The sequence below is a fragment of the Hyla sarda genome, chromosome 1 (assembly GCF_029499605.1).
Source record: "Hyla sarda isolate aHylSar1 chromosome 1, aHylSar1.hap1, whole genome shotgun sequence".
Classification (NCBI taxonomy): domain Eukaryota; kingdom Metazoa; phylum Chordata; class Amphibia; order Anura; family Hylidae; genus Hyla; species Hyla sarda.
Window position 1 is genome coordinate 476,983,947 of NC_079189.1, and position 18,432 is coordinate 477,002,378.

The window sequence follows — 18,432 nt, forward strand, 5'->3', positions numbered from 1 at the left end:
ACAGCCCCCATTCATCTACATTCAAGTGCCTGCTCTTATGATGGCTGAAGGAAAGTGTGAGGTTTCCCTTAGTGATGCCTCTCCTCTAGTGCAGGAGGCGGATATGCCCCATGGTGACACGATTCATCAACTGGTCCAACAGTCTATCCATTCCGCTCTAGCTTCGGCTATGTCCTCCATGAATGACCATATCTCCCAATCTGTGTCCAGGGCTCTGGCGCAGGTGCAACAGGAGGTGTCAGTGAGGTCCTCGGTTCCACAACCTCTACAACTGACATCCCAGATATCAGACCCCTCTAGACCCGGTGAGTCGGACCGGAAGAGATTACATGTTTCCGACACTGTGACCTATCCCGAGGGATGCTCCAGGGATGGCGGTTTACCCATTAAGACCTCAGTGCCTCCTGAGGATGATTTTGTGAAGGCAGGACCCTCTACCCGAGAGGATGATGTTGGTGGTCGGGTATTACGTTCCTCAAAAAGGAACAAACCAAACTAATTTGTGGATGAGTCGGGTACAGATTCAGAGTATGAACCTGAATGGGCCGAGGTAGATATCTCTGTAAGTGTGGAGGAGGATTTTGAGGACAATCCGGACGTCCAAATGGCTGGGCCTGACCCCTCGTCGGCGACACCGATGGACACCATTTTGGATTCCCAAGGGGTGCCTTTCTTCCAGCCGGATGACATTATTCATCCTCGTTCTGGGGAGTGGGCTCCTCTCCCACAAGTATACCAATATATGGAATCTTAGTTGCGGAAGCCATTAGATCGTGTCAACCGTAGTAAGCTAAGGGCGGAGTGCCCTAGACCCTCTTTAGCTGACAAGGTCGCTCTGACGCCAGAGTTGGATCCTATTCTCATTAAGTATCTTGTTAAATCTGGCAGAAACCCGGCTAAGGGTATTGACAGGTCGTTTAAGGCCGTACAAGACAAGATGTTAGATGTCTTGGGTCCTTTGACCAAAATACTGAACTGGCGGAAAGGGCGGTTGCCTCTGGCAAAGCTGTCTACGCGGAAGTTTTGAGAGGCTGGGCGTTGCATGCCACATGCATGATTGGCAATGCTAATGTCGCCATGTCTACGGAGCGCCGCAGGTCAGTTCTTATGCGGTTAGATCCGCAAATGACACATTTAGCTACCGAGGAGCCAGGCCCGTCGGCTAATGTCCTCCTCACAAGGTGACTTGTTCATCAAGAATATCCATAAGTTTGTGGGCTTGTTTTCAAGTCTAGACAAAACCCAAACTTCCCTGAAGAAATCAACGCAGGGCAAGGCTTTCACCAAGGCTGGAAGGGGTAGGGGTCGCCCTTCCAGCCGTGGATCCCAGTATAGACTCTATAATAGAGGACAGGGTCAGTACCCTTATGAGCGACAACAGTTCTTCCCAGTTCCGGTTTCACAGCCTGTCACGCCCTTCTTTCCAACCCGGAGTCACCCTTGGAGGGCAAGAGGAGCTGCCCGAGGATTCCCGAGAGCTAGAGGAGCAGGTGAGATCTCTTCCATCGATCAGTCCGAGGATCCCTGTGGGGGGCCGACTGGGGTATTTTACCCACGTTTGGTCCCGGATCACATTGGACCCTTGGGTTCTTCAGACTGTGTCAGGTTATTGCATAGAATTTGTGTCCCTACCCGAACAAACCCTCTGGCCAAGGGTAATACAATTTTCAGATTCTGACAAAGATCTGGTCAGCAAAGAGATCATGGAATTGAGTCTCAAGAATGCTATCGTGGAAGTTCCATGGGAACATCCAGGGTTCGTAAGCAATATCTTTCTGGTCAAGAAGAAAGACGGCGGGCACAGACCTGTCATAAACTTGCGCGCTCTAAATGAGTATGTGTTATACCGGCATTTCAAGATGGAAGGCATCCATCTTCTCAGAGATCTTCTTCTGCCAGGAGACTGGCTGGCGAAGATAGATTTGAAGGATGCCTACCTGACGGTCCCGATACACCCTTCTTTCCGAAGGTATCTGCAGTTTCACTGGGAAGGTCGGAAGTGGGAGTTTACTTGTCTCCCGTTCGGCCTCTCGTCCGCTCCATGGTGTTTTACCAAACTCATGCGACCGGTCATGGCTATGCTACGAAGTCGAGGGGTTCGCCTGATTATATATCTCGACGATATATTGATTATGGCAGGCACAAGTCATCTAGCAGTACGTCATGTGCAATGGACCTTGTCTCTACTGTCCGAACTGGGATTTCTGATAAACGAGAAAAAGTCCGTGTTGCTCCCGGCTCAGGTAATGGAGTTCTTGGGGTTTCTTGTCGATACGCGACTGGCCACCCTAAGCTTACCGAACAAGAAGTTGGCCGTGATTTGCAAAGAGATCCGTGCGGTGCTTCGCAAAGAGCTGGTTTCTTTGCGGGCGATCGCGCGTATTGTCGGGTTATTGGCGGCGTCAATTCAGGCCATATTTCCGGCTCCGTTGCATTACCGAGCTCTGCAGCGTCTGAAGACCCGTCATTTGATGGGGGTCTGACGTACGCGGACGAGGTCCCGTTGTCACAAGATGCCAAGGAGGAACTCCTTTGGTGGCTCCTACATGTCCAGGAGTGGGATGGCAAGACCAATTTCAACTCCAAGCCGGATTTGATAATTGAGTCTGACACCAGTCTCCACGAGTGGGGAGCCCGTAGCGGTTCGTCCTCCACAGGAGGGAAGTAGTCAGAAGCGGAGGCTCAATTGCACATCAATTGCCTGGAGCTTCAAACAGGATCCCTAGCTCTCAAGAGCTTCACTTCCCACAGGTCAGATTGCTGCATACTGTTGAGTATGGACAATGTGTCGGCGGTGCAGTATATCAATCACCTAGGGGGAACGAGATCGAAGATATTGGCGGACATGGCGACAGAGTTTTGGCATTTCTGTCTCCAGAAAAACATAGTGCTCAGGGCGGAATATCTTCCGGGGGTGTCCAATTCGATTGCGGATTGGAACTCCAGAAACCAGAGGAATTACAGCGATTGGATACTGGACCCTTTGGTGTTCCAGGCGATCCACGCTTTGTGGGGTCCTCTGAGTATCGACTTGTTTGCGTCTCAGCTCAAACATCAGCTGGATCTTTATTTCAGTTGGAGGCCGGTTCCGGGAGCCATGGCTACGGATGCGTTTCTTCAACAGTGGCCTCAGGATGCCCTGTACGCTTTCCTGCCATTTTCTATGATTCCACGAGTGCTGTGGCAGGCGGAGGCCCAAAAGGCTACCCTGGTGTTGATAACGCCGTGGTGGCCGACCCAGGCTTGGTTCCCTCAAGTCCTGGGGATGGCCATAGATTATCCCAGGTTATGTCCTCAGTTCCCGACCCTTCTACGGGGTCCGGCAGGGGAACTCCATCCGCTCATGCTGGCCGATCAACTTCCATTGATGGCGTGGTTGATTTCGGGCCGACGAGAATTGACCCTGACATTTCGCAATCTGCTAGTGAACTCATCCGAGGGGCTTGGGCACCGGGTACCAGATCGGCTTACCGATCTGCCTGGGGCTTTTGGGTTCAGTGGTGCTTACAACGGGGTGTGGATTCCATTCGTGCACTTGTAGTGGACATAGTAAATTTCTTATCAGAAGCGTTTGATGCGGGAAAAGTATATTGTACGATCAATGTATACAGGTCGGCTATTTCTGCTCATCATGTGTCGGTGGATGGCTTTTCGGCGGGACAACATCCTTTGGTGTGTCGCCTTATGAGAGGTATTCGCTTTCAGAGGCCACCTTCATCTCGTTACCAAGTTACTTGGGATGTCTCACATGTTCGGAGTATGTTCTCCTCATGGGAGGACAATGATGTTTTACCCATCAAATTATTATCTTATAAGTTGATTATGTTACTTTGTTTGATTTCTATTAAATGCGTCTCGGACATACGTGCCCTGGATGTCTCGAGGAGGCAGTTCCTTCCTCAGGGTGTTCAATTTTCCGTTGTTCGTCGCACCAAGATTCAGTTACGTACGGTTTTTTATCCGTGTTTTCCTGCTCATCCAAAATTGTGTGTGGTCCGTTGTTTGAAGGTATACGAATAGAGGACGATTTTGTATCAGTCTGCTCAGAGTTCGCAACTTCTCCTTTCGTTTTGTGCGCCACATCGACTGGTTTCTGCACCGACGTTAGCACGTTGGGTGAAACACACGATGTCCTTGGGGGGTGTTGATGTGGACATCTTTAAGGCACACTCTACGAGGAGCGCAATGTCTACTAAAGTTTTTCAGACGGGAGGTTCGCTGTCGGACATTTTGAAGGCAGCTGACTGGTCGTCGGAGGCCGTGTTTAGGGATTTCTATTTCAGGCCTTATAGCCATGTTTCTATGTTTGCTGTTGTTTTTTATTTTGCTTTGAACTTGCAAATGATAGGAGCCTCCTGTCTGATATATAATTTGGGATTTTCCTAGTATTATGAAGGAAAATTTTGATTATATGAAGACAGGAGGCGAGTATCATCCCTCCCTATGTTCCCACCCTATTATGTTGTGTTTTTCTTTTTCAGGTTATTGAAGTGTCAGTGGTCTGTTGGTTGACGAATTGTTGATCTCATCGCGTTGGTGAGTTTTCGGTTGGATTCAAGGTCTGCAGCCATCTTCGATTCTGGTGGTTTTGAAGATCTAGTGGATGGAGTGTTCGGTAGTTTTCTGGCGGTTTGGAGTTTCGGATACCTGGTCAAGACTGTTTCGAAAGCTGCGAGTCATCAAGAAAGAGGGGGAGGTGGAGTTGCAGCCAGCTTTTATGGGACAGTGTGTGATGTGATTGGAGGAGCACAAAGGGGGTGTTACATATGGTTGCTATGCAGTGTTACACCCTTTTTTCTTTTCAAAGATTGTTGTTAGTACATCTTTCTTTCTGCTATTGGGCAAATTAAAAGAAGGAAATGCAAATGATACTCGCCTCCTGTCTTCATATAATCTAAATTTTCCTTCATAATACTAGAAAAATCCCAAATTCTATCACTCTATATAAATTTTTCATTAAGCTATTCATCACAATATTGCCCCTCTAGGATTTAGGCAAACATATGGACCTATGAAAACACCATTCATGGAGTCATTTCCATGAAAACACCATTCATGGTAATTATACTACTTTACATATAATTTTGATTAATTCCATGAAAACACCATTCATGGCCTCTTATGCTTGCATAGCTCTATATTGCTTTCTGCATGGCTATGGTAAGCCTTTTTATATCCATGAAAACACCATTCGTGGTAATCTGCACTCATATTGCCTCCTAGTTAATGGCCAGCTATTATTGTAGGGTTCTCGGTTACCTACCTAAATATTTCTTTTCATTGTATATATACTTGTCATTTCATCCGTGCGAGCGCTTGTATTGACAGCGTGGGGATGCACGGCACCCCGTCAGACACACCTCCCGCTGGCGTCACATGGGAGGCGTGTCTTTGTGCTGTATAAGCCCGCTCTCTGGGCAGAAATTACGTCAGACGCCAATTTCTCGATACATCGAGCGAGTAAACCCGACAACTACGGTCTCCTGCGGCAGCAGGATCGCGCTGTCAGCTTATATTGAGTATTGACAAAGATGAATGGCTGGCTCGCCAAAATGTTAAATACTTATACCGGTTATAATTTATGACACGGACACCATTGGAGGAATAAATGAGTTACTTGAGTTAATTAAAACAAATAGATTTATTATAAGCTTATAGACATCATAGCAGACAGAATAAAACAAGAAATAACAGTCCTTGCATAAGTGTTACAATAAGTACAATAGGAAGTGTAGGCATGTCTTTAGGATTGTCTCACCAACTGAGTTTTGTGTGAGCTGGAGCCATCTTGGGAAGTCCTAAGGTAGACATCTTCAGCCTCCTTCATCAACCTGGTACGATCTAGTCAGGCTTGGCCCCACCTTCCTTCCTCCTTGTTTAGCTTGGCTTGGCTTCCTTCATTAGTCATATCTATGGGTGTGTCCTTTACATATGTGGGCGTGTTTACTATGATTGACGTGTATTTTCTATCCATAAATATACCTATATAGTATATATCTCCTCCTAGTGGGTTGGCTTGAATGTATCTTTACCTTATGGGTGTATACATTATGTCATAGTTAACTTGTAATCTGATTGGATACTGCTATCCTTTATATATATGGTACTTCTGTAGTTTCAACCTTGACTACGTGACTATTCTGGAATAGTGTGTTATGCATACCTCTATCTTAGCAATGTCTATCTATAGAAGTCAGCTGGTTTAGGTTTAACTCTTCTAAATGACAAGTGTCAGCCATCTTGTTTCACAGAATACTGTCACGATGCCGGCTGGCAGGAGGTGGATCCTCTGTGCCAGAGAGGGATTGGAGAGGACCGCGCTAGTGGACCGGTTCTAAGCCACTACAGGTTTTCACCAGAGCCCGCCGCAAAGCGGGATGGTCTTGCTGCGGCGGTAGTGACCAGGTCGTATCCACTAGCAACGGCTCACCTCTCTGACTGCTGAAGATGCAGAAGATAGGCGAGGTACAAGGGAGTAGGCAGAAGCAAGGTCGGACGTAGCAGAAGGTCGAGGCAGGCAGCAAGGATCGTAGTCAGGGGCAACGGCAGGAGGTCAGGAACACGGGCTAGGAACAGACAAGGGAACGCTTTCACTAGGCACTAAGGCAACAAGATCCGGCAAGGGAGTGCAGGGGAAGTGAGGTAATATAGGGAAGTGCACAGGTGATCACACTAATTGGTAATTGGGAAGATTGGGCCAGGCACCAACATAGGTGCACTGGCCCTTTAAATTGCAGAGACCCGGCGCGCGCGCGCCCTAGGGAGCGGGGCCGCGCGCGCCAGGACAGGACCGACGGAGAGCGAGTCAGGTACGGGGACCGGGGTGCGCATCGCGAGCGGGCGCCACCCGCATCGCGAATCGCATCCCGGCTGGAGGCGGGACCGCAGCGCACCCGGTCAGTGGATCTGACCGGGGCGCTGCAGCAACGAGGATGAGGCGAGCGCTCCGGGGAGGAACGGGGACCCGGAGCGCTCGGCGTAACAGTACCCCCCCCCCCTTGGGTCTCCCCCTCTTCTTGGGGCCAAAGAACCTGAGGAAAAAAAAGTCAATTTTTCCGTGATGAGGTCCGATGCACATTAGGAGGGGTTCTGTGCGGAAACGCATGAGACAGTCCAATCTTTCATTGTTAATACAATAGATGTAGAGGGGTCTGGCGAGACTGGTCACGGGGACGTAGAACCTGTTGATGAGAGAGGCCAAAAAAATTTTTCCTGCAGATCCGGAATCCAAGAAGACCATAGTAGAGAAGGAGAAGGTAGAGGCAGATATCCGCACAGGCACAGTAAGGCGTGGAGAAGCAGAGTTGACATCAAGAACTGTGTCACCTTTGTGCGGAGTCAGCGTACGTCTTTCCAGGCGGGGAGGACGGATAGGACAATCCTTCAGGAAGTGTTCGGTACCGGCATAGTACAGGCAAAGATTCTCCATGCGGCGTCGTGTCCTCTCTTGAGGTGTCAAGCGAGACCGGTCAACTTGCATAGCCTCCGTGGCGGGAAGCACAGGAACGGATTGCAGAGGACCAGAGGAGAGAGGAGCCGGGGAGAAAAAACGCTTCGTGCGAACAAAGTCCATATCCAGGCGGAGCTCCAGACGCCATCCGGAAGAACGCATGTCAATGCGAGTGGCAAGATGAATGAGTTCATGTAGGTCAGCAGGAGTCTCTCGTGCGGCCAGAACATCTTTAATGTTGCTGGATAGGCCTTTTTTAAAGGTCGCGCAGAGAACCTCACTATTCCAGGACAACTCGTAAGCAAGAGCACGGAACTGAATGGCGTACTCGCCAACGGAAGAAACACCCTGTTCCAGGTTCAGCAGGGCAATCTCGGCAGAAGAAGCTCGGGCAGGCTCCTCGAAGACACCACGGACCTCAGCGAAGAAGGACTGGACTGTGGCTGTGGCAGAATCATTGCGGTCCCCATCAAACTTGTCCGGCAGGGACAAGCAGGGGTTAAGAACGGCCGGTTGCTGCGGAGGAGTTGCAGGAGCCGGCGGAGGAGATGGTTGTTGCAGCTGTAGCTGTGACTGAAGTTGCTGTATCTGCGGCAGCAGCTGCTGTGACTGAAGTTGCTGTATCTGCGGCAGCAGCTGCTGTAACTGTGACTGAAGACGCTGTGTCTCGGAGATCAAGTATGCCAGCTGTTGAACTCGTTGGGCGATCTTTACGCCAAATTTGTCCGGCAGGGACAAGCAGGGGTTAGGAACGGCCGGTTGCTGCGGAGGAGTTGCAGGAGCCGGCGGAGGAGATGGTAGTTGCAGCTGTAGCTGTTGCTGTATCTGCGGCTGCAGCTGCTGTATCTGTGACTGAATACGCAGTGCCTCGGAGGTCAAGTATGCCAGCTGTTGATCTCGTTGGGCGATCTTTAGGGCTAGCTGGGCGACCAGTGTAGGATCTTCAGCGGGATCCATGGCCGGATCTACTGTCACGATGCCGGCTGGCAGGAGGTGGATCCTCTGTGCCAGAGAGGGATTGGAGAGGACCGCGCTAGTGGACCGGTTCTAAGCCACTACAGGTTTTCACCAGAGCCCGCCGCAAAGCGGGATGGTCTTGCTGCGGCGGTAGTGACCAGGTCGTATCCACTAGCAACGGCTCACCTCTCTGACTGCTGAAGATGCAGAAGATAGGCGAGGTACAAGGGAGTAGGCAGAAGCAAGGTCGGACGTAGCAGAAGGTCGAGGCAGGCAGCAAGGATCGTAGTCAGGGGCAACGGCAGGAGGTCAGGAACACGGGCTAGGAACAGACAAGGGAACGCTTTCACTAGGCACTAAGGCAACAAGATCCGGCAAGGGAGTGCAGGGGAAGTGAGGTAATATAGGGAAGTGCACAGGTGATCACACTAATTGGTAATTGGGAAGATTGGGCCAGGCACCAACATAGGTGCACTGGCCCTTTAAATTGCAGAGACCCGGCGCGCGCGCGCCCTAGGGAGCGGGGCCGCGCGCGCCAGGACAGGACCGACGGAGAGCGAGTCAGGTACGGGGACCGGGGTGCGCATCGCGAGCGGGCGCCACCCGCATCGCGAATCGCATCCCGGCTGGAGGCGGGACCGCAGCGCACCGGTCAGTGGATCTGACCGGGGCGCTGCAGCAACGAGGATGAGGCGAGCGCTCCGGGGAGGAACGGGGACCCGGAGCGCTCGGCGTAACAAATACAATATCCTGCATGAGTTACAATTGTATATTAAAATAATACATATCCTAAGATTTCATATCTCATACGATTTTACTGTCAAACAGGTCCAAGTACTGAATGGTGCTCCATTGTTTTACTTTGCAGGTGGATCTCTGACATACGGATCCTGCTGAATATTGGACACCTAATCTATGTGACCCTTAGGGACAGCATCTTTCCCTACAGGAACACCATTTTGTATTAAGGCTTTATACCTAGCTATGTTTTGATTTGCAGGTAGCATAGGGTCAGTTTTCTTTTACAGGTCCCAGGTCACAATTTATTTGCATATTGTTATTTGACTATGATAGAGAGCCTCCCATCCTATATGAACAATACCTGCTACATGTGAAATCCCCTTGATTTGCAGGTATCATAGAAGGACACGCGCACATTGTAGGCTCCAGGTCACCTTACCCACACCTGGACATATCTTTATTATTTTGATATTTGGTTCTTTCAGTTCGGTCTTTTCATTGTATATTTGTCTACCCCCTGATGACACCAACATTTCTCTGTTGGTAGAAAAGCGTGGGTGGTAAAATATTGTATTCTCACCCAGAGTGGCTGTATACAACCTATGCCCCTGGTGTGTGGCTCCTCTGGGCTGGCTGGGCCTTGCAAAATCCAGAGTGCGCCTTGAATTTTTAAACTCAAGACCGAGTTTGTGTCCTCATTAATTTTCACTTGGACACCTGACTTTACATAAGGAATTTTAACAAATAATATTAAAAGTTATGTTTTATAGCACATCCTGAGCATTAGCTCCTCACATTTTTGCATATGATTTATGCTGGATGGTTGTAATTTTGATCAAGGGTTTACGTGGGATCCTATTTCCCTAACTACGGCTATTGTTGGTCCTTCCAGTACTTATCAGCTGCTGTATGCGCCAAAGGAAGTTCTTATCTTTATAAATTTATTTTCTGTCTGACCACAGTGCTCTCTGCTGACACCTCTGTCTGTCTCAGGAACTGTCAAGAGCAGGATGGGTTTGCTATGGTGATTTGTTCCTGCTCTTGACAGTTCCTGAGACAGACAGAGGTGTCATCAGAGAGCACTGTGGTCAGACAGAAAATAAATTTAAAAAGAAAAGAACTTCCTCTGGAGCATACAGCAGCTGATAAGTACTGGAAGGATTAAGATTTTTAAATAGAAGTAATTTACAAATCTGTTTAACGTTCTGGCACCAGTTGATTTAAAAAAAAAATAGTTTTTCCCCGGACTACCCCTTTAAATACAAAGCCAGTTTGGAATAATAGTGCAGTACAAATCACACTTTTATTAAGTTAATAAAAATACAAAAACACCAAACAATAGCGGAATCCAGGGATCAAACACATGCAGGGGTCAGGAGCCACAGCGGTCATGCAAAGGTCATACAGTCATTGCCGTAAATGTTGGCACCCCTGAAATTTTTCAAGAAAATTAAGTATTTCTCACAGAAAAGGATTACAATAACACGTTTTGCTATACACATGTTTATTCCCTTTGTGTGTAATGGAACTAAACCAAAAAAGGGAGGAAAAAAAGCAAATTGGACATAATGTCACACCAACCTCCAAAAATGGTCTGGACAAAATTATTGGCACCCTTAACTTAATATTTGGTTGCACACTTTTTGGAAAAAAATAACTGAAATCAGTTGCTTCCTATAACCATCAATAAGCTTCTTACACCTCTCAGCCGGTATGTTGGACCACTCTTCCTTTGCAAACTGCTCCAGGTCTCTCCTATTGGAAGGGCGCCTTTTCCCAACAGAAATTTTAAGATCTCTCCACAGGTGTTCAATGGGATTTAGATTGCTGGCCACTTCAGAACTCTCCAGCGCTTTGTTGCCATCCATTTCTGGGAGTTTTTTGACATATGATTAGGGTCATTGTCCTGCTGGAAGACCCAAGATCTCGGACGCAAACCCAGCTTTCTGACACTGGCCTGTACAGTGCGACCCAAAATCCATTGGTAATCCTCAGATTTCATGATGCCTTGCACACATTCAAGGCACCCAGTGCCAGAGGCAGCAAAACAACCCCAAAACATAATTGAACCTCCACCATATTTCACTGTAGATACTGTGTTCTTTTCTTTGTAGGCCTCATACCATTTTCGATAAACAGTAGAATGATGTGCTTTACCAAAAAGCTCTATCTTGGTCTCATCTGTCCACAAGATGTTTTCCCTGAAGTATTTTGGCTTACTCAAGTTCATTTAGGCAAAATGTAGTCTTTCTTTTTTTATGTCTCTGTGTCAGCAGTAGTGTCCTCATGCCATAGCGTTTAATTTCATTTAAATGTTGATAGATAGTTCACGCTGACACTGATGCTCCCTGAGCCTGCAGGACAGCTTGAATATCTTTGGAACTTGTTTGGGGCTGCTTATCCACTATCTGGACTATCCTGCATTGACACCTTTCATCAATTTTTCTCTTCTGTCCATGCCCAGGGAGATTAGCTACAGTGCCATGGGTTGCAAACTTTTTGATAATGTTGCGCACTGTGGACAAAGGCAAATCTAGATCTCTGGAGATGGACTTGTAACCTTGAGATTGTTGATATTTTTCCACAATTTTGGTTCTAAAGTCCTCAGACAGTTCTATTCTCCTCTTTCTGTTGTTCATGCTTAGTGTGGCACACACAGAGAGACAATGCAAAGACTAAGTGAACCTCTCTTTTTTTATCTGCTTTCAGGTGTGATTTTTATACTGCCCACACCTGTGACTTGGCCCAGGTGAGTTTAAAGGAGCATCACATGCTTTAAACAATCTTATTTTTCTACAATTTTGAAAGGGTGCCAATAATTTTGTCCAGACCATTTTTGGAGTTTGGTGTGACATTATGTCCAATTTGCTTTTTTTGGTTTAGTTCCAATAAACACAAAGGTAAAAATCACGTGTATAGCAAAACATGTGTTACTGCAATTCTTTTCAGTGAGAAACACTTCATTTTCTTGAAAAATTTCAGGGGTACCCACATTTACGGCCATGACTGTACATAGTATCACAATCAGAAACTACAGGAACTCTTGGAGATTAGACACCACTTAAGGGCAGAGGCAGTCTGTTGCAGTTTAAATAGCCAGGGCCCAGCAGGGGAGGGGCTGGCTGATAAGCAGGTAGCCTGAGAAACAAGTAGCTGCTCCTTAGTATCAGTGTTGCTGTCTGATGAGAAGTAAGTAGTGGAGCGGAGGAGGAGTAAGAACCCTGACAATAAAATATTAACACTTAGGGAATCTCTACTTTTTCGGTTGTACTCAAAATATATGTATATTTGTATATGATAACAGGAACTAAAAAACTTGTTCAAAAACACATCGCATTGTATGTCACAATATGTAAACTTACCTGAGATGGTTTTACAAAGTCTGCTGCATCCCATAACCTTTCTTGGAATTCCCTAAAACCTTTGGTCACTGATGCTCCCTTTAATTTTGTTATCACAGAAATGTGTGGATCACTGTCACTTTCTTGGTATCCCTTTTTCACTATAAACACCCACCTGTCAATAAACCACACATTAGGTGTATCATCTCACACCCAACAAAGTACATTTTCCAATTCACCAAGGGGTAAAAAAAAAAACTTGAATATTACATCATTAACCTCGGACAGCAAGGAACTCAGACTGAAAGAGACATGTTCATGTCACTAGTTCAAGGGGTTGTCCACAGTGGATAATCCCTTTTTGCTAGACGATTGTCCGCAATCATATTGTCTGTTGCTCTGCAGGGGCCATCAGCTCTCACATGTGGATGAACCTGATTATTGTTTTTTTAACCCCTTAAGGACCCAGCCCAAATATACCTTAAGGACCCGGCCATTTTTTGAACATCTGACCACTGTCACTTCAAGCATTAATAACTCTGGGATGCTTTTACCTTTCATTCTGATTCCGAGATTGTTTTTTCGTGACATATTCTACTTTATGTTAGTGGTAAAATTTTGTCGATACTTGCATCATTTCTTGGTGAAAAATTCCAAAATTTGATGAAAAAATAGAAAATGTTGCATTTTTTTAACTTTGAAGCTCACTGCTTGCAAGGAAAATGGATATTCCAAATAAATTATACATTGATTCACATATACAATATGTCTACTTTATGTTTGCATCATAAAGTTTACATGTTTTTACTTTTGGAAGACATCAGAGGGCTTCAAAGTTCAGCAGCAATTTTGCAATTTTTCTCAAAATTTTCAAAATCGGAATTTTTCAGGGACCAGTTCAGTTTTGAAGTGGATTTGAAGGGCCTTCATATTAGAAATACCCCACAAATGACCACATTATAAAAACTGCACCCCTCAAAGTATTCAAACTGACATTCAGTAAGTGTGTTAACCCTTTAGGTGTTTCACAGGAATAGCAGCAAATTGAAGGAGAAAATTCAAAATCTTCATTTTTTACACTCGCATGTTCTTGTAGACCCAGTTTTTGAATTTTTACAAGGGGTAATAGATGAAAAATCCCCCCAAAATTTGTAACCCGATTTCTCTCGAGTAAGGAAATACCTCATATGTGTATGTCAAGTGTTCGGCGGCTGCACTAGAGGGCTCAGAAGGGAAGGAGCGACAATGGGATTTTGGAGAGGGAATTTTGCTGAAATGGTTTTTGGGGGGCATGTCACATTTAGGAAGCCCCTATGGTGCCGGAACAGCAGAAAACCCCAACATGGCATACCATTTTGGAAACTAGACCCCCCAAGGCACGTAACAAGGGGTCCAGTGAGCCTTAACACCCCACAGGTGTTTGACGACTTTTCGTTAAAGTCGGATGTGTAAATGAAAAAATATTTTTTTTCACTAAAGTGCAGTTTTCCCCCCAAATTTACCATTTTTACAAAGGGTAATGGGAGAAAATGCCCCCCCCCCCAAATTTGTAACCCCATCTCTTCTGAGTATGGAAATACCCCATGTTAGGACGTAAAATGCTTTGCGGGCGAACTTCAATGGCTTTTTGAAAGCAACTTTTGCTGAAATGTTTTTTTGGGGGCATGTTGCATTTAGGAAGCCCCTGTGGTACCAGAACAGCAAAAAATACCCACATGGCATACTATTTTGGAAACTACACCCCTCAAGGAACGTAACAAGGGGTCCGCTGAGCCTTAACACCCCACAGGTGTTTGACGACTTTTCGTTAAAGTTGGATGTGTAAATGAAATTTTTTTTTATTTTTACTAAAATGCAGTTTTCCCCCTAAATTTTACATTTTTACAAAGGGTAATAGGAAAAAATGACCCCCAAAATTTGTAATCCCATTTCTTCTGAGTATGGAAATACCCCATGTTAGGACGTAAAATGCTCTGCTGGCGAACTACAATGCTCAGAAAAGGAGGAGCGCCATTGAGCTTTTGGAAAGAGAATTAGTTTGGAATGGTAGTCAGGGGCATGTGCGTTTACAAAGCCCCCCGTGGTACCAGAACAGTGGACCCCCCCACATGTGACCCCATTTTGGAAACTACACCCCTCACAGAATTTAATAAGGGGTGCAGTGAGTATTTACACCCCACAGATCTTTGGAACAGTGGGCTGTGCAAATTAAAAATTTAATTTTTCATTTTTACGGACCACTGTTCCAAAAATCTGTCAGACACCTGTGGAGCGTAAATTCTCAATGTACCCCTTATTACATTAAGTGAGGGGTTTAGTTTCCAAAATGGGGTCACATGTGTTGGGGGTCCATTGTTCTGGCACTATGGGTGCTTTGTAAACACATGTGGCCTTCAATTCCGGACAAATTTTCTCTACAAAATCCCAATGGCGCTCCTTCTCTTCTGAGCATTGTAGTTCGCCCGCAGAGCACTTTAAATTCACATATGGGGTATGTTCTTACTCAGAAGAGATGGGGTTACAAATTTGGGGGGCTTTTTTCCTATTTTCCCTTGTGAAAATGAAAAATTTAGGGTAACACCAGCATTTTAGTGAAAAAATATAATTTTTTTCATTTTCCCATCCATCTTTAATGAAAATTCGTCAAACACCTGTGGGGTGTTCAGGCTCACTATACGCCTTGTCACGTTCGGTAAGGGGTGTAGTTTCCAAAATGGGGTCACATGTGGGTATTTTTTTTTTTTTGCGTTTGTCAGAACCTCTGTAAAATCAGCCACCCTTGTGCAAATCACCAATTTAGGCCTCAAATGTACATGGTGCGCTCCTGAGCCTTGTTGTGTGCCCGCAGAGCATTTTACGCCCCACATCTGGGGTATTTCCGTACTCAGGAGAAATTGTGTTACAAATTTTGGGGGTCTTTTTTTCCTTTTACCTCTTGTGGAAATAAAAAGTATGGGGCAACACCAGCATGTTAGTGTAAATTTTTTATTTTTTTTTACACTAACAGGCTTGTGTAGCCCCCAACTTTTCCTTTTCACAAGCGGTAAAAGAAAAAAAAAGACCCCCTATATGGCCCTGAACTGTTTCCTTGAAATACGACAGGGCTCCGAAGTAAGAGAGCACCATGCGCATTTGAGGACTAAATTAGGGATTGCATAGGGGTGGACATAGGGGTATTCTACGCCAGTGATTCCCAAACAGGGTGCCTCCAGCTGTTGCTAAACTCCCAGCATGCCTGGACAGTCAGTGGCTGTCCAGAAATGCTGGGAGTTGTTGTTTTGCAACAGCTGGAGGCTCTGTTTTGGAAACCCTGCCGTACAAGACGTTTTAAATTGTTTATTGGGGGGGGGGGGGACAGTGTAAGGGGTGTATATGTAGTGTTTTACCCTTTATTATGTGTTAGTGTAGTGTTTTAGGGTACATTCACACTGGCGGGTTACGGTGAATTTCCCGCTAGGAGTTTGCGCTGCTGCGAAAAATTTGCCGCAGCCCAAACTTGAAGCAGGAAATTTACTGTAAACCCGCCTATGTGAATGTACCCTGTACGTTCACATTGGGGGGCAAACCTCCAGCTGTTTCAAAACTACAACTCCCAGCATGTACTGACAGACCATGCATGCTGGGAGTTGTACTTTTGCAACAGCTGGAGGCACACTGGTTGGAAAACCTTCAGTTAGGCTCTGTTACCTAACTCAATATTTTCCAACCAGTGTGCCTCCAGCTGTTGCAAAACTACAACTCCCAGCATGTACTAATCACCGAAGGGCATGCTAGGAGATGTAGTTATGCAACAGCTGGAGGTACCCAACTACAACTCCCAGCATGCCGAGACAGCTGTTTGCTTTCTGGGCATGCTGGGAATTGCAGTTTTGCAACATCTGGAGAGCTACAGTTTTTAGACCACTGCACAGTGATCTCCAAACTTTGGACCTCCAGATGTTGCAAAACTACAACTCCCAGCATGCCCAGACAACAAACAGCTATATGGGCATGCTAGGAGTTGTAGTTTTGCAACATCTGGAGGGATATAGTTTAGAGACCACTGTATAGTGGTCTCAAACTGCAGCCCTCCAGCTGTTGCAAAACTACATATTCCAGCATGCCCAAACAGCTGTCTGGGAATGCTGGGAGTTGTAGTTTTGCAACATCTGGAGGGCTACAGTTAGAGGCCACGGTCTCAGACTGTAGCCCTCCAGATCTACTTACCGGCTTCCGTAGGATCCCGGCAGCCGTCCTCTTCAGACGCACGTGACGCCGCCCACCGATCAACGTCGCCGCAGCCTCCGGACGGGTAAGTGGACGTCGGCGCCCGGTCCCCTTCGGTTCCCCGTTCTGCCCCGCCTATTGTGGGTGGGCAGGACGGGGAAAACGAAAGTTAACCCCCCCGCCCCCGGTCTGCTATTGGTCGTCGCCTCTGACAATCAATAGCAGACCAATAGGAGGAGTGGCACCCCTGCCACCTCACTCCTATGCCTACAGGGGGATCGTGGGTGTCTTAGACAACCGCGATCCCCCTTCTATTCCGGGTCACCGGGTCACAATAGACCCGTATGACCCGGAATCGGCGCAAATCGCAAGTGTGAATTCACTTGCGATTTGCGCCGATCACGGACGGGGGGGCTGATGACCCCCCTGGGCATTTGCACGGGGTACCTGCTGATTGATATCAGCAGTCACCCCGGCCCGGTCCCCGCCCGGCGCGCGGCGGGGACCGAAATTCCCACGGGTCCTTAAGTACCAGGACATCAAGGCGTATCCATACGCCTTAGGTCCTTAAGTGGTTAAATTGGCAGTGCCCAAACAGCCCAGTAATATAAATCTTTAGGAATTCTTTTTATTGGGCTTTGAATAAGCGGGCGACCGCGAAACGTCACTCAGCCTGGTGCTGACCACGATCCCCTCTCCCTCAATCAGGCAAGCGCTTTTAATGGATTACCAATATAAAGAATATTTTTACTTCAACGGGTGAGTGCATATTTATCCACTGTTTCTACTATTTATGTACTCATGGATTGTCTCCTTTTCTGGGTTACACAATATTATCCAATATATATATATATATATATATATCCTATAGTTGGTATGCATGTTGCTGATCTGTGATGTGATCCTTCCAGGAGAAATTACATTATACTTGTTTAAACAAGGTATAGTACATAGATCTGTCTTTAAAGTTTCCATATAGTCAATAAACACGTAAAATACATTCACTCATTTAAATGTAAATACAAACATATCAATTAACATACACATATATCTTCTTCTCTGAGCATGACAAGATGCTGCATTTCAGTCAGTTTATGTTTCTTGTCCTTTGGTTTTAATTATATTATGGAATCAGATAACATATATTTATAGGTAAACATATTCCCATCATAGATTTGTCATTTCCATTTCTTCCTATGCAAGAACCTTTCTAAATATAATTTCTTCCAGAAAACACATTTCACTTACCCAACTATATAGCATAGAATACCAAGCTGAAGAAGTCGATGAAATATCCCAATCTTCCTATTTTTAGTTAGGAGGTATTTCTCTGTCTTGTAATCTAGAAGCGGTGGAAAAGATTTTGTGCAGGCAGCTTCCATTACTGCTTCATAGAAAGAATGACTTTGCTATTTCATCACATTACCCTGTGTTAAAGAGACAGCCCTGTGCTGCTGCATTTTATATTAAGACACATTGTAGGATGCACCAATCTAAAAGACTGCTTTAGGGTACGTTGGCACGAGCAGATCCCCAGCGCGTATTACGCTGCAGATCCGCCACTGAAGGACCGCTGTATGCTGCCTTTACAGGTGCCTGCTGGGAGAGGCAATACGCCGTTACGAGCAGACACACTGCGATGTGCGATTTGCCTTGCGCATGCGCAGTATACTCGCTCATCGCGGCAGCTCTCGGCCTAGCTCATAGAGCAGGGGGAGCAGCCGCGATGTGTGTGAG

General features: G+C 46.4%; 1 protein-coding gene across 2 annotated transcripts in view; it reads right to left on the reverse strand.

Annotated features, from left to right (window-relative positions):
- P2RX6 (purinergic receptor P2X 6) overlaps positions 1-18,190 on the reverse strand; it is a 50,795-nt gene extending 32,605 nt beyond the window's left edge. For both annotated transcript variants that reach the window (XR_008847404.1, XM_056537236.1), the window contains exons 1-2: positions 17,944-18,190; positions 12,511-12,664 (exon numbers count right to left, since the gene is read on the reverse strand). Coding sequence is in view for 1 of the 2 variants with exons in the window: in XM_056537236.1 (XP_056393211.1) it covers positions 12,511-12,664; positions 17,944-18,077 (288 nt within the window). In the remaining variant the exon portion in view is untranslated. The remainder of the gene's footprint in view (positions 1-12,510; positions 12,665-17,943) is intronic.
- Between the last annotated feature and the right edge of the window lie 242 nt (positions 18,191-18,432).